Source organism: Ctenopharyngodon idella, chromosome 18, assembly GCF_019924925.1.
Source record: "Ctenopharyngodon idella isolate HZGC_01 chromosome 18, HZGC01, whole genome shotgun sequence".
Lineage (NCBI taxonomy): Eukaryota > Metazoa > Chordata > Actinopteri > Cypriniformes > Xenocyprididae > Ctenopharyngodon > Ctenopharyngodon idella.
In genome coordinates, this window is record NC_067237.1 from 24064103 (window position 1) to 24086815 (window position 22713).

Here is a 22713-nt window from a genome sequence, read left to right on the forward strand (position 1 = left end):
AAGGGGGACACATCTCCTGAATTCATAATCATCTTGCGCGTTCTCGCTTTCCTGTCCTCGCTCCCAGCTTTCAGGAGGCTCCAGTTGCTGCGCTGGCATCTGGCGCGCGATGTATCCAACAAGCTTCGAGCTGTCACGTGATCAAGGAAAGGACTTTGAAAATGTGTAAGAAGTCTTGCGCTTGTAACTAATGTACATTCTTACGAGCATAGCTGATGTGAACAGAGTGTATGTCTTTAATAACGTAGCAGCGAGTTGGAAAAGTTTTTTTCTGAAACATGCACACGCAACAGTGGTGTGCAGCAGCTTCAATAGTGGAAGCAGATGTTTGTATCTGGTTGCAGTGCTGTCTTGTCATTGCTCTCCTGGTACGCCTTCATCTGGGTAAGTTTTGTAAATGTTTGAAACGATGAAATGCAGTTATAAAGAAGGCTGAACGCGAAAATGTAATTTTAAAAAAAGCAACTTAAAAAGAAAACTAATACGCACTATAATAACTTGTATGCCTAAGGGGTAATAATAATTATTCATCGCATGAGATAGTGTTTAGTAAATTTTAACCAAATTTACTTTTAATTGTATTTGTTTGGAGTATCATTTCTAAATTTCAAATGTTTAAATGACACAAGTTTGACTTAGGCTTATTAAATATATGCATGTGGTGACACGTTTGTTTTTGAACGAATTGTTCGCGTATACAGATTCATACATACGAGTCGCTGTTTTGGGTTTTTGAGGCTCAGTTTAGAAATGAATAAGCTCTTTCGTTAACGAATTGAACCAAATCTTGTTCCTACAAAGTATAATAAAGACAGTTGTAGACCAAACACAGTAAATGGCTGTCATTTGTGTGAAAAATTATGCTTAAAGGGATAGTTCACTCAAAAATTAAAATTATGTCATCATTTACTCACACCCAAGTTTTTCCAAACCTGTATGAGTTTCTTTCTTCTGCTGAACACAAAAGAAGATATTTTGAAGAATGTCGGTAACCAAAATGTTGACGGGCCCCAATTTAAACTTGAGGGTGAGTAAATGATGACTGATGTCAGAATTTTCGTTTTTGGGTGAACTATCCCTTTAACACATTTTCGTTCGAGAGAGGCAACTCGGCTTGGATTTTTAACGAATCAATTGACTGAATGATTCAATGACTCACTCATAGCACAAAAAGACATACTTACCTATTTGTTAACAATGTAGTTTACATAATGGACCATTTAACTAATTTTAGTGAACAGATTTGAGAAATGTAGAAGTATTTACATCTCTTAAAATAATGGTGTTGAAACTTTTTTTCACTTTTTTGAAATCTGACTGATGACTTTGAAAAGCAACTGTATTTAAGGTATATTTCTGTGAATAACACATGAAAGAGACACTGGTTTCAGCTCTTTCAACAGTATCAGCATTTTTGTATTATTATCTTTTTTTTTTTTTTTTTTTACTTTGAAGTGCCAGAAAAGATTAAGTTCCTAAATTTGTCAGATGTGGATCCTGTTATAAATTGTTTGTATATCCTGTTTCATAGAAGTATGCCGTCCTGGCTGTATATGGAGCATAACTTTGGTCAAGTAATATCCTGTGTCTCCTGTTGTTTGATGACATCCAGGATTCCTATGGTAAGAAGTATGTGTGATGCCTCTTAAATACAGACATATCTTACACAATAGGAAATTGATTTTAAAGGGGGCGTATAATGCTATTTCATGTATTCTGACATATTTACAATGTTAAAGAGTTGGATTCTCATGCTAAACATGGCCAAAGTTTCAAAACACGAGTTGGACGTATGATGGAGTATTTCTGTGCAAAAAATACTCTTCCAAATTCTCATAAACTTCGCGGTCTTTTTTTCGAGTATGTGCCTGTGTGACGTCAACAGGGTCGAAATTCCTTGTACGGGCACTTCTCCCGGAAGGGCGCGCGCGCACACGTCGACCAGAGCGAGAGAGCAAGAGCACGCCCATCAACGTGCGTTTGGCTTTACGGAAGTCGTCGGCAGTGCTGCACAGGTCACAGAACTTCACGAAATCAGCAATGTCACCAAAGAAGTGTGTTTTTGGTTGTGAAAGAAAGATAACCTTGCTTCCCAAAGAACCCACTGTTAAGTGGAGCTGAGAGTTTTGTGCTCACGCATTATATTGATGCGCTCTCGATATTTGTTATTAAAATAACCATAGAAACTGATAGTTGCAATCGCTTTTTTATTGGTTAAAATGAATGGAGAATATCATGTGTTTTCCGTGGCTGCTCGAGCCCTCAGGATCGGCGCTTATGGTTTCATAAACAAGGCCCAGTTCTACGCTGGATTTACAGATTGTTTGAAACTGAAAGATGGAGCGGTCACAGTGGTAATGATCCCGGTCATGAGTCGAAACCGCAGGTGGTGAGTAAACCTTGTGTGTCTGTTTTGTTGGCAATAGGTGCCTAAGTGCATATAATGTAAACACGAATGTAGTGAATTCATAAATTCATTATTCACTTTACGCTATATTCATTATAGTGATTCAAAAGTTATCCAGGGATAATGCGATGGTGTATTGTGTGTGTTTAAATACATTTGTTTAGCTGACCATTGATAGCGTTCATATGATCGCTAAGCAAAAGCTGCGCGTGCTCGTGACTCTTTAGCTCCGCTCACACGGCACGCCTCCAGGAGCTCGGCTGTTTTCGGAAAGACTCGGTACAGCGTATGTATCTTGTATAAATATGATAAAACTAAAGACTTTTCGGAGATATGAAGGATGCACTACTACTCTATAGGTACTCGAGATTAACATGAGATTGGCAGAAACTGTGTGATACCCCCCCTTTAAGGACATGATTTCAAGTATAACTGCAAATTTAGTTATGTTTTTAAAAAAAAGAAGTTAAATGTAGCATGAATTTTTTTAGGAGGAAAAATACAACCAAAATAATGATTTTCAAGCAGGTATTGTGCATATATTTTAACTAGAACTGCTAATTTAATTTATTTTGTACTCTTTACCTAGCAGAACCTGCTATGGCTGTGAGAAAATCCAAACACTTTAGGAAGAATATGAGACTTCTACCGAATTTCATGGGAAGATAACAGTGAAATCAGTCACACCATGAGAAGGGTCTATATAAAGGGAGATGTACTTTGCTCCCTGATTCTGCTGGTGCTGCTCTTTCTGCTGTTATATGCCCATCAAAGAATGACACCCGTATGGGGGACATTGCACATTGAACATGGGTCCACCAGCTCAAGAACCCTCCTCAGTGGAGCATCAAAGGGACTGGAGACAAAGTTATTCCCTTCAAAATCTCCAGACATACCTCCTTGCAAGCCTGAGGTTCAGATCAAGCCTAAAGCAAAAGGACCATCAAAGGTCAAATCTCAGAAAGGACGCAGCAAAGCAAAGTCTAAATTTCACCAGCCCTCAACGACAGCAAGTCTGCTACCAACACAGGCCTCCTTTGACTTTTACGATTACCTTCGAAAAAAAGACCTACGGGACTTCAAGCTGCTAATCGATCAGCCTACAAAGTGTTCTGGACCAGAAGGAGCCCCCTACATGCTGATCGCCATAAAATCAGTAGCAACGGACTTTGACAAGCGTCAAGTCGTTCGACGTACATGGGGACGAGAAGGTGTGTTCCAGAAAGACGTGAACGTCAGGAGAGTTTTTCTTCTCGGTGTACCCCAAAATCAATCAGCGCTTCCATTATGGGACAAACTTTTGGGATATGAGAGCCACGCTTTTCGCGACATCCTCCTGTGGGACTTTGAAGACACATTCTTCAACTTGACACTAAAAGAAATCCACTTTCTACAGTGGATCAATGTGAGCTGTCCCAAAGTAAAGTTTATTTTTAAGGGTGACGCAGATGTATACGTGAACATTGACAATATCCTGGAGATGCTTGAGGGTCAAAAGATCGATAAGGATCTTTTTGTCGGCGACATCATTGTCCACGCGAAACCAATTCGCCGACGCAACAGTAAGTACTTCATCCCCGAGTTTATTTACGGACAGGGGATCTACCCATCCTATGCGGGTGGAGGCGGCTTTGTCATGTCGGGACATACCGCATTGAAGCTCCACCTCGCCTGCAAAGAGGTGGAACTCTTCCCCATTGATGATGTCTTTCTGGGCATGTGTCTGCTGAGGATCAACCTTCAGCCGACTCGCCACGAAGGCTTCCGCACCTTTGGAATTGTGAGACCATCCGCTGCACCTCACCTCCAGGTCTTCGACCCCTGCTTCTACAGAGAGCTGATGGTGGTGCACAGCTTGACAGTCCCACAGATCTGGCTCATGTGGAACCTTCTGCATGACCCTAACCTTCAGTGTCATAGCAGTCAGGATCCCACGGTCTTTCCCTTTCAATGGAGAGACAAGATGGCGGCTAAGAACAAGGCAAAGGAGAAGCTTAGGAACAACGACTATGGAATAAAAGTGTTTGTGGAGCATTAACTCCTAGAAAATGACTGTACTGTGAAAATAAATCAAAAGAGAAAGTGAACACGAGGACAAACTAAAGCGATAATTCACCGGCATGTCAGTCAAACCCATATGTATGGAGACCCCCACATGACATGCGGAAGAAAAAATAGATATGTTAAATTAAAGGGTTAGTTCACCCAAATGAAAATTCTGTCATTAATTACTCACCCTCATGTCCATTCCAAACCCGTAAGACCTTCGTTCATCTTCGGAACACAAATTAAGATCTTTTTTATGAAATCTGAGAGCTTTCTGTCCCTCCATACACAGCCTTCACAACAGAAACTTTGACACTTCAAAAAGTTCATAAAGAGATCGTAAAACTGATCCATATGAATTGAACGGGTTAGTCCAAATTTTCTAAAGAGACTTTAGAAGAGATTTAATTTGGGCTTTTACTCGCATATAAACATTGATCAGCGAATATACACAGAAGCTCAACCGAACCTGAATGACGCGGAAGATCAAACCTCTCTTCAGAAAATTTGGACTAAACCACTCAATTCATATGGATTTGTTTTATGATCTCTTTATGAACTTTTTGAAGCATCAAAGTGTCAGTTGCATAGCTGTCAATGGAAGGACAGAATGATGTCAGATTTCATCAAAAAGACTTTCATTTGTGTTACGAAGATGAAGGTAAGTCTTACAGGTATGGAACGACATGAGGTTGAGTAATTAATGACAGAAATTTCATTTTTGGGTGAACTAACTCTTTAAGAATTCGTTTCCACAACTTTATTGTTAATAACCATGTTTTATTAATTTGCTCCCATGTTTTAGTTAAATCATGGCCACGTTATACTAATTTGTTCGTTTAGTTAAATAATGGATGTGATTTGACAATATCAGTACTGAATCAGTACAGCATGGCCACGATTTACCTAAATTAACATGAGGGAACTAATTACTACAATGTAGCCACGATTTACCTAAAATGAGGGAAACAATTAATTAAAGGGTTAGTTCACCAAAAAATAAAAATTCTGTCATTTATTACTCACGCTCATGCCGTTCCACACCCGTAAGACCTTCGTTAATCTTCAGAACGCAAATTGAGATACTTTTGTTTAAATCCGATGGCTCCGTGAGGCCTACATAGGGAGCAATGACATTTCCTCTCTCAAGATCCACACTGCTTCAGGAAGCTTCAGAGCATAATGAATCAACAAACACGAAGCAGTGTTTTGAAATCGGCCATCACTAAATAAGTCGTTATTTTGTTTTTTTTGGCGCACCAAAAATATTCTCGTCGCTTTATAATATTAATATTGAACCACTGTACTCACATGAACTGATTTAAATATGTTTTTAGTACCTTTATGGATCTTGAGAGAGGAAATGTCATTGCTCCCTAAGTATGTAGGCCTCACGGAGCCATCGGATTTAAACAAAAATATCTTAATTTGTGTTCCGAAGATCAACAAAGGTCTTACGGGTGTGGAACGGCACGAGGGTGAGTAATTAATGACAGAATTTTCATTTGGGAAGGAAAGTTGTGGGAATGAATTTTTAATTCGTGGCCATGATATCTTGTTTTTCCCCACATCATATGGGGGCTCCGTTTATATGACTTCCTTTCATGATTTTTTTTTTTTTTTTTTTTTTGAACATGCTGGAATGCTCTTTTCTACAAAAAGAAAACATCTAATAAACATCAACTGTCCTCCAAATGTTCTGAAGCCATATGATAGCTTTGTGTGAGACAATTAAGTCATTATTCACTGAAAATCTCTGTGATCTGCATTGACACACATAATATCTGAATGTATCTGAACATTTCAGGCTTGGAACAACATGACAATGAGTAAATTTTCAAAATTGTCATTTTGGACTGTTTAAAAATTGCTCAAATATAAAATCTAAGAAACAAAAGCTTCTGTAGATGGTTCTTATATCCAACATTATATCTTTTTTTCTTTTTGGAAATTACTGTAGACTTTGTCTAAATGCTGAAGATTATGCTGTACAGGAATCGCAAAGTAATCGGACACATTTTGTATGCACAAACTGGACACTAATGTTATGCATTGAAATGTACTGAATTATGTTATAATATAGAACAGACTATCACTGTATATATATCCTTTATTAGACAACTGGCACCACTTCTTTTCTTTGATTGATTAGTGTGCTGCATTGTTTTGGATGACCTGCTGTCTTTTGGATTTAGATTAAACTGAATTGAACGACTGAATTCTGAAAGTAGCCTGCTGTAAACATGAAAATTAAGTGAATAAAAAATGTTTTTTAACAAAAGACAAAAGATGCCTCCATTCTTTCCCCCCATATTTATTACATCCATTCTTTAAATATTTTGTTGAACACACTGTAACAGTTTTAATGAACAAAATGCAAAATTAGCAGTTAAAAAAAAAAAAATTGATAATGCTTTCAGTAGATTCAACAAGGAAACTAAAATCCAATGGTCACAGCATTGTTGCACCATTCGGAGCTTTTGACAAACATATACCAGACCATTCCGATTTATACTCCATCAACGCAAAGATTATTGCTTTAAAAACATAACAAAAAGAAACAAACAACAACAAAAAGATGCCTGATAATATTGATCTTCGTGTACATGTTCCTTAAATCTACAGAAGTAAAAATATCTGAGATACAAAACACCACATTGCAATCAATTTAGATTTAGACACACACTTTTTTTTAATCGAGGATAAGTCCCACTTCCAGAAATGGGTTAAATGTACTGAATCCACAAAAAATAATCACTTTTTGGAGGATGGGGAAGAACATACAATATAGAGAGGGATACAATACATAGCATTAATATGCGCATTACACTGTATGGAGGTTGTCCATTTCTAATTACAATCCTCAGGATGATCATTCATTCATTCATTCCGATGCAAAAATAGGATAAAGTCTGAAGAAGAAACAATACAGCCAAAACCCATTTGATGAAAAGAAAGCATTCACTTGCTCCTGGCATTAAAAAAAAATCATCCACCTGAGATTGGGCAGGCAATCAGCCCATCAGACCACACTCCCCCCTCAGTTACACTCCCTAAATGACACTAAAAAGCGGTTGTGTTATTCCTTCTTGACAACGGAGATTCCAATTGTGCATCTAATCAGTTTGCTTTAAGATCTAACCATATTTAAAGTGGAACTCCACACCAGTTTCAAAAAGTACAAATTGTATTACGACAGAAACACCACAACCACTTTGCGAACTTCAAAATCACGAAGGGTCATCTACAGTTTCAATTTAAATACATTGAACACAGTAAACTAGCCCTTCATGAAAAGAGTTCAATACCCAACAAGTTGTTTTTTTTTTTCTCTTCCTCTAATATTCAGGTACGTTTTCGGAAAACAAAAAGACTATGACTATCAATTTAGCTTTACATGCTCAGACATACACAAAGCAGTTCAAACTATTTCATTTACAGAGAAAAAGTCAAGACAGACTCGGTGGGAGATGAGGCACAATGTTAATAGCATCTTTCTTGTAAAAGACCAAAAGCTAAGGGTAAAATATATTAAAAACACCACTGACGGTCTTCCAGCGCAGTTAATGAGAAGTTAATGTAACAGAAAGCTAAAAAAATGCCCGAATTAGCCTGAACCACACACTGCAGAAGCCTGAAGGGAGGTGGGCATGACAGTCATGGGTGGTTACGCTGCCAGGCAGCAAAGCAATGAACAGTAGTTTGAGGTGAACAAACCATCTACTGAAGTTAAAATGCTCTAGTCAGCTCCGACAGTGGCTACTCCATCCAGGACAACAATCGAGGGAAGCTGCTATAGTGTCCCTGGCAAAGAAAACCAGAAACTCTCAGTGTGTTAGCAGTCTAGGGGAGTTCAAAACATCAGCTGATCTGATATGGTACCGTTAGGGCAACAAAACAATGAAAATTCTGCACGCTATTTACAGATCTGTACAGACATGGACACACCGTGCTTGAGAAAACATCACATCTACTTGCTATGGAAACAACGGCAACAAATCTGTAGAGTAGAAAGCAATAGAGAAAGCTTCAAATCAAAAAGCAATTAAAAATTGATCGAGTTGCTATGCTAAAAACAATTCAGGGACTTAATAGATCAAATCAAAAAGGGAATGTTCTTACACTGTGGATATTAAAAGTGACAGAGATCTAACTGTTGTTTCTTCTTTGGCTAATGATTTGGCAATCAGGCGACAAAACAATTCTGCAGTTAAGACTTTAAGATACTGAACAAGGTAAAAGAACGTCACATCTTTCTACTTTGCACAAAATAAAAGGACGCAAACAGAACTGACGGCATGACATCCAGTGGGAAAAAGAAACAGCGATGGGTGGATGGCTTTTCTCTCCAGTCTGGGTTGCAACTCGCTTTGAAATCCAGATTGCACGTCGTCGTTCCCTCCCCCGCCGTCCTTTCTCTCTGAGACTCGCAATTAAAACGTTCCTCAGTGGACAGGAGACAATTATCAAGTAAATTAGGTGTATTTTAGTGCAAATGTTCAAAACTAATGCGCTCATGAACAACAAAACAATAACGGAATCAATGTAAGCGGGTGTACGGCATTGAAATGGGAGGTAATCTGTGCTGTTGACTTGGTATGAAATGGGTTTATGAATCAATATGTTGTGCATGTGAGCCTGCTCATGTGCCACAAGAACATTTTCACAGCACTGGATCCACACTGTGCTAGCTTGTGCTTGTAACCTTACGTAAATGCATACAAAACACACTCATCATTGAATTTACGCGGCAAAAGTTTGTCCTCTTTTGACTTTGTTCTCATCCTCTGCGCATCGGAAAGCAAATGAAGTCGAATGCATGTGCGTTTTTGTTAAAGTGTTTAGCGTGCAGGGGAGAAATCGGTTCAATGTTTGCCCTTTGGTGCGTCTGGTATGGAAATTTAGAAGGTTGGGCAAAAAAAAAAAAAAAAAAGAATACACAAATATGTGAAAATGAATCACTGTGCATCCACAAGTACTATAATGATACTGACGTTGATGCATGTCTGAGTTAAAGCTTTGGGGGCAGAGCCAGGTTTGCATGGTTATCTGGGATAATTAGCAGGCTGAGGGCAGCCTCCATGCTATTACTGAGGAGACCGAATTGAGGCCTCTATTATGATGTGAATGGGGGGATGAGTTCAACTCCAGAGAAACTCCCAGCATGTCTTGCTTTAGCTTGTGTGATGGCAGCAGTGAGTGAAGGCACACTCTACTGGTCAGTTCAGAGGCTCTGCAGGGCTGGACGGGCACCGTGGGCATGGCGGCTTCCTCAGTGGGCACTTGGCTCGGCACGGGCCAGGCTACTTGGACGAGGTGCTCCGTAGAGAGTCACAGAAGCTATGTGGTTATTCTGCATGACCTGTAACCACAGCAACAGCATGGAGATGAGATTCAGTAGTTAATTAAGTGCTTAGTTGTGTATGAGCTAGGGATGTTATCTGCCAGTAATGTGCCAATATTTAAAAAATAAAAAAAAACTGTTAGACAATTTTAGATACATTAAAGCTGCAGTCTGTAACTTTTTTTGGTTAAAAATTTTCCAAAATCAATTTATGAGCAAGTACATAACTAGCTAGTGTTCAAAACTATCTCCTTAGTAGCCGATTCACAACAGTAAGCTTGTAATAATGTTTTCTAAAAAGAGCGGTACTGGTGGGTTTTGACGGGAAATTTGAACATGCAGCCGTTCGTCTTTGCATCATTACGTTACCTCTGTTTACATAAAGAAGGAGTCCTACTTACTTGTTCAGATGACATTTTCTGGTGAAAATTCTTATTTTGGTCATATTTCCAAGACTACAATCTGTGATTCCGAAGTACAGTATCCACACCGACGTGGTGACTGACAGCAAACATTAGATTCATCTGCGCTGAGGAGCCGTGCCGATACACAACCCACGTAATGATGATAATTCCGCAAATAACTGCAATTGCAGGTTTCAAACAGAGATGGCGACAAAAAGGCAAAACTTACAGACTGCAGCTTTAAATAGTGCATGCTCAATTCCCTCATTTTTTTACATTTAAAATACCTTTGCTGTCATCTATTGATCACTTAAAGTTAATCTTTAATAACACTAATAATTTAATAACACTGTTAAATGCAATCTTTAGTAAATCTCTAAATGAATATCCATATTTTTCATTATTTACATTATAAAGTTGTGATGCCTAAATTCACTTGTGTGATGCCTAAATTCACACGACTGATTTTTTTTTTTTTTTTGGCAAAATATTTTTAATAGTGACTTTTTATTGGTTACTGGCCATAACATGAAAATAATTATCAGCTTAAAGGGATAGTTCACCCAAAATGACAATTCTGTCATCATTTACTTACCCTCAAGTCGTTCCAAACCTGTATGAATTTCTTTCTTCTGCTGAACACAGAAGATATTTTGAAGAATATGGCCAACAGTAACCAAAAAGTTGATGGGCCATATTGACTTTCATAGTATGGAAAACAAAAATACTATGGAAGTCAATGGGAGCCATCAACCAACCAAAATATCATATTTTGTGTTCAGCAGAAGAAAGAAATTCATTCATGTTTGGAACAACTTGAAGGTGAGTAAATGATGACAGAATATTCATTTTTGGGTGAACTATCTCTTTAACTGCATCATCCAAAATTTGAATATCAGTACATCCTTAGGGTACGTTTACAACAACGATGATAATGATGTACTAAAAACGGAAAAGAGTTTTCTTTGTACAGATGACAACGTTATCAAAACTATCCCCGTTCACATGGATCCACGAAAATGACTAAAAACACTATGCAGCATTATGCAGGCCAGACAAGTAGTTGGCGATGTCACTTTTTAAAGAAACACTATGTGCCTGCGCATACGGATTCTTTTACAGAGCACTCGTGCCAAACGCGCATGCCTATCCACCTTATTTTTACAGTTTACTGCACTATGATATTCTCCTCATTATTTCCATATAGCGGCTAATAAATCGGAGGTCTCACACATTCACAGAAAACACCTTACCTTCGCGTTGAAAAATAAGGTGGATAGACTAAACATGTAATACGTATGTGCATGCCGTCACCGTTTCACAAATTCGCGTTTTTGCAGTTTACATGGAGATGACAACAGTATCATTTTCAAAAACTTGCACTTTGAAACCCGTTTTCAAAAGTTTGCATTTTCAGGCCACCAAAACATCGTTGTCGTGTAAATGAATGGCCAAAACGCATAAAAAAGTTTTCCGTTTTTAGTTGAAAACTGTGTTGTGTAAACAGCCCCTTAATATGAGCAAAATGATACTTTCATTGGACTGTAAACATGAATACCAAATCTGCCTTTTGTAGATATTTATTTTTAAAATTAATATCTTTATTTATTTGTATTTTTAAAAGAAACTTTTATACAATCTAAGTAAAACAAACAGCACACACAGATGGCCCAGTCACATACCTCAAATATCATTCTCTGCAGCCCAAAACAAAATGTGGAACCAAAAGGGTTGGTGTTGTTTGCAGAAGATGACCTGCAGAGCAGTGCACAATTAATCAATGATTAATCAGCATTATAAACAGGTTTTCATATGCAGGGGTGGCTATGTGCATGTGAATTTAAGCATGTGTTTTCATTCAGGCGGTGTTGCTATTTTTAAATAAAACTATCAAAATATTTTTGGCAATTGAAATAAAGCTGAAAAAAAAAGAAAAAAAAAAAGGTTACATTTTATTTCTTTAGTCCACTTTAGACATTCTACTAATTATAAGTAACTTTGCAGCTACATATCAACTAACGTTAGTAGAATAGGTTGACATGTAGTTGCCAAGTTACATAAGGTTAGTAGTATGGATGCACTCATGTATCGGTATCGGCCGATAAAAGCTATTATTTTCACCATCAGCTGATTGTTTAAAAACAGCCGATGATCAGGGACGATTATATCCTGTCAGTCAAAAGGGGGCAGAAAAACATGTCAGACTGCAACTCATACTGTGTGTGAAGAAAATGTCTCTTGTGTTTAATTTAGGGCAATAACGCATTTAAATAGCGATGTTAATGTTCTATTTGACCCTATGAATCAAGCCAGGGTTGCCAGGTCCATGAATTTTCCCTACACCAAACATTATTTGTGGCACGCCTCGCATCCAGTAATCGCAAAGTCTCAGCTTTCAAATTCTGTCCATTTTATCATGAAATTCAAACTATAAATGGTGTTTTGACATTCTTAAATGTGACATGACAGATCACGGAAGTGCCTTGGTTCAAGCAGCACTTTCTTCCACTTTAATACAAGTTACAGCATGAAAAAACATGCATAAACATCAAAAAGTATGTTAAAAAATACAGTACAACTTACTGAATTGTATCATGTCTCATGTAATCTCATGGAAAGATGTCAATAAAACAGCTTGTGAACAATGTCACTTCACGCTGCATTTACCTCAGGAAAGTTACAATGTTTACATGTTGTTAGTTAGCTATAAAAAAACCTCTAGAGAGGAGCTTATTTACTGTTAATTATATATGTATGTTTGAATAAATGTCATGAAGACAAGTGTTAATGAAAACTACCTTATGTGCAACTGAGTTATATACAGTTTTTATTTGAGTGTAATTATTATATCTGAAAATAAATTGCAGTTGAATATAATAGATTGGGCTCTTTCATTAATTTTAACCTCTAATTTTATAGTAATGTACCAAATGAAAGGGTTCCCCAGTATAGTTTACAGTATAGTTTACTCACTCTGAGTAATAATTAATAAACAAATAAAGAAATAACACTGATTCAGGTTCTTGAAATGTGAAGATTGCTTTTACTGTGAACAGGCCTTAACTCTCCATGTTTATTTGGCCAAAATCTATGTTTCTCACCTGTGTAGCACAACTGGTTTTTCCATGGGGTGTCCTAGCAGCTCCTGAATCTGATCCCACTGAGTTGAAAACATAATTAGTACTCACTTAAAAATATCAAATTATTTATCACATACAGTAGTGCATAACATCTAATGCATGTGTATATCATGTGTTATATAAAGCAAGTGTAGGCTACACACTGTCTATAAACTCACTTTGCTGTAAGTGGTCAGAATGCAGTCCTCACTCTGAGCATCTGTCCCATCTGAAACAGAATTTAAAGAATGAGACACAAACACAAAAGACCCCACAGACAGAACAGAGAATAATGATCTAGTCCAGAGAGTCTGATACAAACTGACCTTTTTTAATGATAAGAGGAATCTTGAAATCACACCGATGATATCTGAGATGGGATTGAGGGGCAATAAAGTGTGTAAATAAAGTGCTATGTGATACTGAAACCACACATTTCTAAACACTGAAATGAAAATCAATATTCAATCAATACGTCCAGACTGCAAACCCTCCAGAGTGACCTTCCCAACAGCAGTGATTAATGCAATACAGCAGAGAAGCGAGACTCACATGTTGAAATTGTAATGACCAGGGTAGTTGGTGTGAAGGACAAATTTTTTGACCAGGTGGGTTGAAGAGTCAAACAGTATATCCTGAAATATATACAGAGAAATAATGCTCAAAGTTAAATGATTTTATGTAAATTGAACAAACAAAATCTACGCTAACAGCATGTTATGGAGCATTTAAAAATAATTTGGTAACACTTTAGTTTAGGGTCCAATTCTCACTATTAACTAGATGCTTGTTAACATGCATATTACTAGGATATTGGCTGTTTATTAGTACTTATAAAGCAGATATTAATGCCTTATTCTGCATGAACATATTCTACATCTCTTAATCCTACCCAATACCTAAACTTAACATCTACCTTACTAACTATTAATAAGCAGTAATTAGGAGTTTATTCAGTCAAAAGTCATAGTTAATAGTGAGAATTGGACCTTATCTAAACTGTGACCAATAATTTAAGTAATAGAGTAATTTAAAGCCAATACTCACCACTCCCAGAATATAATAATTAAAGAAGTAGTCATTACATTTGGACGGGACTTGCTTGTGAGGAGAGGGTGAATGGATCTTCATCTGAGACATACAAAAAAGGAAAAGATTTGTCAGGACACACAGAGTAAATGTGAAGAGGGAATGTTCTGGTTTATTTCTGAGAATGTACTGTGTTATGTATAAATAGGATTGGTCATTACCTTGTCCTCTGACTTGTAGAAGACCTTATGTGGGGAGCCAAGAGCACTCAAAACATCCTGACAAGAATCTCCAAAGTAGATGTTTCTCTCAACAGCCCGCACTTTTGTATCAGCCAACACTCCCGGGCCACATCCTGAGAAAGTAAAATAACACATACAATGTGACAAAGCAGCGTACCAAACAGCATAATTGTTTACTAATTCAATTTCCATTATCACTTGATCACTGGATATCACTTATAAACTGGATTACAGAACCAAGATTCTACTTTTGGACATCAAGCGGTGACCTAACGCAGTAGAAAATTTGGTTATGATAAAAATTTCATAAATAAACATACACTGCCATTTCAAATGTTTGGGGCCTGTAGGATTTTTTAATCCTATCTCTCACCAAGGATGCATTTATTTGATGAAAAATACTTAAAACAGATAAAATAGTTTATCTAAAAATAGATAAAAATACTAGTAATTTAAAATATTATTACAATTTAAAATTTTTAAATATTATTTATTCCTGTGATGGCAAATCTGAATTTTCAGCAGCCATAACTACATTCTTCAGTGTCACATGATCCTTCAGAAATTATTGTAATATGACGATCTGGTGCTCAAGAAATATTTATCATCATCAAAGTTGAAAAGAGTTGTGCTGCTTAATATTTTTTGTGGAAACTGTGATACTTTGTGAACTTTACTGTGACTTTTAATCAATTTAATGCATCTTTGCAAAAAAAAAAAAAAATGGTGTAAAAATAAATATTAATAAAGACACTTTTGTTTACTTGTTATGATAAACAATTTTAATACTGCACTAATTTTAATATTAATATTATTTATTAACAGTAAAACTATTTTAAATGCCTAAATATTTTGCTATCCTTACAATTCATGATTACATAGTTGCAGATTATGAGCTCCATTTATCATTGTTTTTCTCTGCTGTCTGTGACCCTTCAGACTTATCAGACTTGCAATGCAGGTCTGACAGATCACAACCCTGCAGTTTTGGGTCACGACCCATCAGCTGAGAACCACTGGACTATTAATAGTAGTTAAAGTCACACAGTACTGATTACCAGGAAAATTACCAAAGAACGGATAATAAAAGCTATATAAACATCTTTGCTAAGATCAATACATCTATGATTATTCCAGCTCTGTGGTTTATGCTATAGTGATAAAATAAACCTATGTTGTTTGTTTACGTATGTTGGTTATGACTAACAATCAAACAATAATCAGCACAAATGTTTATCTCACAGGCACACATTACTTATACTGGAAGTAACATGTCATGACATGCCTTTAAACACAGAAACATGCAGAAAAAAAAAAAAAAGCAACATATTTGTTGTTAATGGCATATTATGATTACGTAAAAGACATAGAATATAGAGCAGAGTTAAGAATGATCAAAGTATGGTATTCTACAAGATATTTTGGGTTGTAGTGGTTACAAAGTACAGGATGAGGGCGATGACAAGAGCTGGTGATGAAAAGTTTCCTTTGAGTCATCTAAAAAAATCAGTATACTGTGCATTTCGGGAGTTCATGCGAATATGAAACTCTTATTAAAAGCTATACAGGCTTACAATGAATTTAGTAATGTGCATATTTAATAGAAACATCACATAATGATTTCTGACATTAGTGAATGAATTTGGGCTGCTTGTAATACCTGCAGTGAGGAGGCGAAGTTTGAGACCCGTCGGTCCCGCCCCATCCCTCAGCACCTCCACACTCTCTGCATACACATTACCAAGGAAACAGGCCAGAGGCATCACCGGAGCCCTGTGAAGAAATATTAAAAATTAGACACCCAAGGTTACAGACTAAATGCAGATTAATGCTCCCCTTGGGTCACAACAAAATTATAAATGAACATAGTAAGACGATGACTTTGAACTTTACAGTCTGTTAGTAAACACATCCATGCTCAATAGTCTTATGCATATAATCATTCATTAGTGGTGGTGTTTTTAAACATTTTTACCTCACACAAAGGCCTCAATTATCCAAATAAATGCACAGATCTTACTTGGTTTCTTGAAGGTTGTTTCCAGAGTAAATGTACATCCGTTTGACAGTGGCCCCATGGGGAATCTGCAGGGAGGCCAAGCCATGGGCAAAGTTAGGCTGTCAAGGCAAAACAGCTAGGAGTAGAATGCAGTGTCTGTGCAGGTGTCTCCTCTGGTGAAAAGATGCTCACATCATCACAATAACGTACTTTGGATAAATTCATCCATTGGGTCAGGGATATTTGATCATTAACTGAAACTAAAACTATTAAAACATTGTTTTGTTCATTGAAATAAACACGACATAAAATGAAATATAAATGTTACATTAAAGTTTTTAATGTAATATCTATATTTTATTTTGGCTTTATTTCAATTAACAAAAATGTTTTAATAGTTTTTAGTGTAAGTTAATGATAAAGTAACCTCGGCCCAATGTATGAATTTATCCAAACTATGTTACTGTGATGATGTGAGAATCTTAGCACTAAAAGCACCATAACTGAACTGAAACTAAACCAGAAATAAAACAATTAAACCTAAATAGTAATATTTTAAGCTAATAAAAAACTAATAAAAATGTCAAAAGCACATAACAAAATGACTAAAATGAACTAATTAAAATATAAAATAACCTAATTCAAAATATTAATACATTATAAACTATAATAGTATATAAATAATACTAACATAACACTGACATTATTGGTATAATTGGATTACATGCAATAGTAGTGTTACTGTATTTATCTTACTTAAAGTACTTTATTAATAATAAAGTAATATTTCATTAATTTATTATTATTTTACTTTATAAGTAATAAAGTAATAATAGTCTTATTTATTATTATTAGTTAAAAGTTCACCCAAAAATGAAATTCCTGTCATTTATTACTCACCCTCATGTCGTTCCAAACCCGTAAGACCTTCGTTCATCTTCGGAACACAAATTAAGATATTTTTGATGAAATCCAAGAGGTTTTTAATACTCAATATGAAGCAACAAAATAACCACATTCAAGGTCCAGAAAAGTAGTAAAAACATTGTTAAAATAGTCAACGTGACTACAGTGGTTTAACCTTAATGTTATGAAGCGACTTGAATACTTTTGCCACGCAAAAACAAAACAAAAACAATGACTTTATTCAACAAATTCATCCTGTCATTCTCCTGCGTTATTTTCGTTGCAGCGCTTCCCGGTTCGACTAAGTATTGGCCAACACTGTTCACGTGAGCACCACGACGTATGCGGGTAATGCTGACGCAGGAGCCGGCCAATACTGAGCCGGCGTTCGGACGTAAACACGGAAACGCTGAACTGCGTTCACTACATCAACTGTGTACGAGTCTGACAGGGTAGAAAAGAAATTGTTGAATAAAGTCATTATTTTTATCTTGTTTTTGTGCACAAAATGTATTCTTGTCGCTTCATAAAGTTTAAGGTTAAACCACTGTAGTCACGTTGACTGTTTTAATGACATCTTTAATACCTTTCTGGACCTTGAATGATGGTAATTACGTTGCTTTCTATGGGGGATAAAAAAAAACCCCTTGGATTTCATCAAAAATATCTTAATTTGTGTTCCGAAGATGAACGAAGATTTTACAGGTTTGGAATGACATGAGGGTGAGTAATTAATAACAGAAATTTCATTTTTGGGTGAACTAACCCTTTAAATTTTTTATTGCAATTAACCACACCATTTTGTGCTATTAAATCACATACTTATCGTGAAATTAAGCATACATCATTTATCTTGTTTAGCGTGTGTATTTTGTTATCATTTGCTATATCCAGATTAAAGGATGATTCTCACAAAACTGTATCCTGGCACCGGGACTCCTGATTATTATTATTATTATTAATGTGTAGTTTACTTCGTTAGTAATACAGTAGTGTTTTATTTTTTGCAACCATTCTATATGTTTCACTTTAAATGTCTTTTATTACCAGTATAAAGCAATCACATGTAACAATACAGAAGGCCGTGTGCTATTTCCTTAATGTCTGTGCGCAGAACAAATACTATGCAAAAGGGAGAGTAAACACTAAAAAAAAAAAAGGAAAATACAGATATATACCAATATCATTCTTCTTGGGATATATACCATAGTATTATTTGAAGATCCATATAAATACCATGATAATATGGTATCATTCAGAACCATGGTATTACCATGCATCTAATGTAACACCAAAGTACTTTTTTATAAGAGCATGAGCACAGGGAGCGAACATAGTCTCACCTCATATTTAGGAGCTTCACTCCAGGAGTCCAGTTGAAAGGAGAAGGAAAGCCCTCGGAAGTTCAGGTGGAAGAGCTGTTCGGCAGCATTGTAGACTGGACAGAGAGAACACGAATCCCCCAATAAAAACACACACACACACACACACACACACACACACACACACACAGCAACGAGAGGTCTGGACAAATAACTGACACAGACAATAAATCTCACCTCCTGGATGAGTAGCGCCAAAGGACTGATCAATCTGCTCAATAGTAGGTGCTATTGCCTGAGAGTTAAAATGTACTCCACTGTAATGAACAAAGGGATTGGTCATTTTACATTTCTGTGGCAGAGATAGTGGTTAGTGGTAGATGTTAGTATGTCAGCATCTACAACATCTAGAAAAATAGTGAAACACAAATGTAATCCACAATTGTTGTGGCAAAACATAAGATCACTTACCAGTATTTCAGTTTCACTTTGCTCAAATCATACACTTCAATTACCTGCAAAAACAATGGAGATATATTTGCAACGTAATGTAATGGGTGTAAGAAATAAACCACACACACACACACACAGATGTTGTCTCTCACTTTCAGTCTCTGATTGCAGGCGTCAAACAGCAGTTTAATTCCATCCTGAGTCAAGTTGAGAATGAGGTCGTGGCTGAGTGGCATCTGTTTGGGGAAGAGAAAGAGGTCAGATAAGGATACAAATAAATCTATATGATTAACTTTAGTGCACATCGACATTTACAGAAAATAATAGTAATAGCACATCCTTACTTGTTCGCTGTAGAGCACCTGGACATTTTTGATGATTCTGCAGTGTTTCTGTAATATGGAAATGGCCTGGGCCAATGGCATCCCTGGAAAAAAAAATCCAGACAAACAAATAGACTGTCAGGTTTCAGTTCACATTACGATAAAAGAAGTGGAGTCAACAGCTGTAAAAGCTGCTGTAGCAAAAATATCATAATTACAGGGCATAAACACAAAAATAACTTGGCACTGTTTATAATAATTTATTATTACACAGCTTTCTGGAATACTGGATTGTTATTGCTCAAGTGACACTGAGTTTTTTAAATGGTCAAAAAACAAAAGAAGTGACTTAAATTGAAGATTAAAGGTCCATTCATACCAAAAACTGTATCTATAACCATAAAGTCGTTAGCTCCGCCCACTCGGACTTTGATTGACATGCGATCTAACCAATCATAACACCGAATCCGCCGTTTCGTCCACAAAGTAGTCAAAGGGGTTCGTAAATTAATGTGGACTTGAAAATGGTGTACTGACGTCTTTCCACTGTTGAAACAACATTCCTTTATGTTCATTCATGTTTATTTGATGCTATAAATTAACTATAGGAATAGATGATCGGTTCACGAGCCGCTTGAAGCGCTACAGCGATCTGTCACGACACATTAAAGAGCCACAAAACAGTATTTATTGTTTACATTTATTTAATTAATCAATTGAGTCGGTCTCCACAAGCTCTCAAAATACTTAAATATGTGTGTATGTGTGTGTATGTATATATGTAATGTTTATACATATTTTGCAATAAACGAAAAAGGTTTTTGTTTATATATATTTAAATAATCCGATTTTGTCCGATTTTCAAATACTTTTTTGCTTCAAATCCATAAAAAATAATAAGAATTGTCCATTTTGATTTCATGGTGACCATAATTTACAAGATAATTAAAAAAAAAATAGATAATAATAACAATGCATTTATTTTTTTGGTATGCATTCGGTATGTAGAAGGAAATAAACTGGATAATGTTCTGTTGGATAATGTCAGTATCGCAAAATAAATCCAATCAGTGAGATGCAGTCCTCTGCTTTGCGATAAACGACTCTCCTGATGACGGATACGCTTGTTTTCTTTTAATATCCCGTACCAGTCCCAGTGAAAAATCTAAAGGGACAAATAATTAATTCAGTGTAACAGAGACCTATTTTAGGTCAAGTGAACCTCAGATGCGAACGTGTCAAAAAGCATGTAATGCAATTGTGAAATCCAGATGGCAACAGACTAGAATGTCAAATAAAATAGCTTATAATCTGCAAACATCCTGTTCATCGAATTCAACCTTTGTGCAACATGCAAAGGTTACTTCATAATTTGAACTTATTCCACACTCACCTAATGCGAATTCCCATTGTTCATTTCCCAAAGATCGCTCAGGAACGACCTCCAGATCCAGCATTGGCGGGGAGAAATTGGGGATATCAACAAGGATCTCTGACTGTGCCAGATCTGAATCTTCTCTCTCAAAAAATCTTGAATAATCCACCGTTAAATCACCAAATAAGTCCAAATATTACGAAGTAGTATGTTAAAATAGCTCCCACACACTTTAAACACAGTTTGAGTGACACACGACACCCTGACGTCAGATATGTCAAAACACAAGTGATGCAATCAAGCTATCAACGCATTCCACTGTCACCATGCTTATAAATAACACTATAAAAAGAGTAACAGGTACACACTTACAAACACACTAATAAAAAGATGAATATGACAAAGCTTAAATAAATTAGACAAGTAAACTGTATGTCAGTCACAGCGAGCTGATGTCAGGAAGGACCAGTTGGTTACAGGTTGCAGCTGTTTTATCAACTTCTTTAAACATGAATTAATTCAAGACGTTAATTATCTTATAACTCACATACATGGGAATAAAGTATTTTTAAAACTGCTGTCTGTTGTAAAAAAGGAAAAGAAAAAAACACTTTGAGCTGACCTTTGACTTACTCCTGAATCACATAAAACACGTAAGCTACTATTTATTACAGCAAACGGAGAACATTTCGTGTCCAAACAGTTACATTGAGCTATTTATAACCGCTCTATACGAGTCAAGACGCACACATCAGACTATCAGTGACTCGCACGAGCCTCGCCTGACGTTGTTTTCTTTCTTTCCGATGATTCAACAGCAAGCAAACAGATCACCACTTATCACCATCATCTGTTCATAATAACACGGATTTCTCCGCGTTCGGCCGTTTCGGTTGTTGGAGGCTCCGGACTGTTACATGCAGCTTTATTTTCCGGTGTCTTTGACGTTTAAGATTTGCTTAAGATGATAAAGAAAGAGCCCCTCCGTGCCAAAAGCAACTTCCATCCAAAACACCATGATCAGCTGATAATTCAACTTCCGATGCGAACGAGATAGCACTTCCTGGCGGCAATCTTCAAAATAAAAGTCAAAGAATGAGCGCAGTTGATATTTTATGTTGATGAATCGCTAGTCAGATTTTGTGTACCACGCCAAAAAGAAAATAATTATGAGAGGTATACTGTTTTAATTGTTGTATTACTTTGTATTACTGTATTATCGCATAGCCATATATATATATATCTATTTTAATGGGATTAGTCCAACAGCTTTTCAAGAGTGCTGGTATTTATTAAACTTTACTTTTTAGCTCAAAGGATTAGTTCACTTGAAAACTGAAAACTACCCCAAGCTTTACTCACCCTCAAGCCATCCTAGGTGTATATGACTTTCTTCTTTCTGATGAACAATTGGAGATATATTAATACATATCCTCCTGACGCATCTGAGCTTTATAATGGCAGTGAACGGGAAACAACGACTGTGAAGCTGAAGAAAGCGCTTCCATCCACATCACAAACGTGTACTCCACATGGCTCTGGGGGGTAATAAAGGCCTTCTGAAGCGAAGCTATCCGTTTGTGTAAAAGAATATATCAATATTTAACAAGTTATGAAGTAAAATAGGCCTATCTAGCTTCCGCCAGACCGGCTTCTGTATTCAAACTACCAAAAAAACGGACCTGGCGTCGCGTCAGTTAAGCTTTTTCCGTAAGTTGAATAGGGAAGGTGTAGGACGCAGCGT

General features: G+C 36.6%; 2 protein-coding genes across 4 annotated transcripts; one reads left to right on the plus strand and one right to left on the minus strand.

Moving 5' to 3' along the window:
• Nucleotides 1-63: 63 nt before the first annotated feature.
• On the plus strand, nt 64-9397 carry b3gnt9 (UDP-GlcNAc:betaGal beta-1,3-N-acetylglucosaminyltransferase 9). Of its 2 annotated transcripts, none has more exons than XM_051869741.1 (3): nt 64-384; nt 1532-1622; nt 2997-9397. In XM_051869741.1, the coding sequence occupies exon 3, from the start codon at nt 3096-3098 to the stop codon at nt 4443-4445; it is 1350 nt and encodes a 449-aa protein (XP_051725701.1). In that variant the 5' UTR covers nt 64-384; nt 1532-1622; nt 2997-3095; the 3' UTR covers nt 4446-9397. The 2 variants fall into 2 exon arrangements, with proteins under 2 accessions (XP_051725701.1, XP_051725702.1); XM_051869742.1 differs by having other exon boundaries at nt 3000-9397.
• On the minus strand, nt 6752-22021 carry phaf1 (phagosome assembly factor 1). 2 transcript variants are annotated; one of them, XM_051869743.1, is made up of 16 exons: nt 20988-22021; nt 19616-19698; nt 19424-19507; nt 19290-19333; nt 19056-19135; nt 18840-18934; nt 16612-16709; nt 16252-16364; nt 14571-14704; nt 14368-14451; nt 13873-13955; nt 13647-13690; nt 13500-13549; nt 13303-13361; nt 11884-11956; nt 6752-9815 (listed from the first exon to the last, which is right to left on the minus strand). In XM_051869743.1, exons 1-16 carry the CDS (start codon nt 21049-21051, stop codon nt 9726-9728), a joined length of 1278 nt encoding a protein of 425 aa, XP_051725703.1. In that variant the 5' UTR covers nt 21052-22021; the 3' UTR covers nt 6752-9725. The 2 variants fall into 2 exon arrangements, with proteins under 2 accessions (XP_051725703.1, XP_051725704.1); XM_051869744.1 differs by having other exon boundaries at nt 16612-16676; nt 20988-22020.
• Nucleotides 22022-22713: the final 692 nt, after the last annotated feature.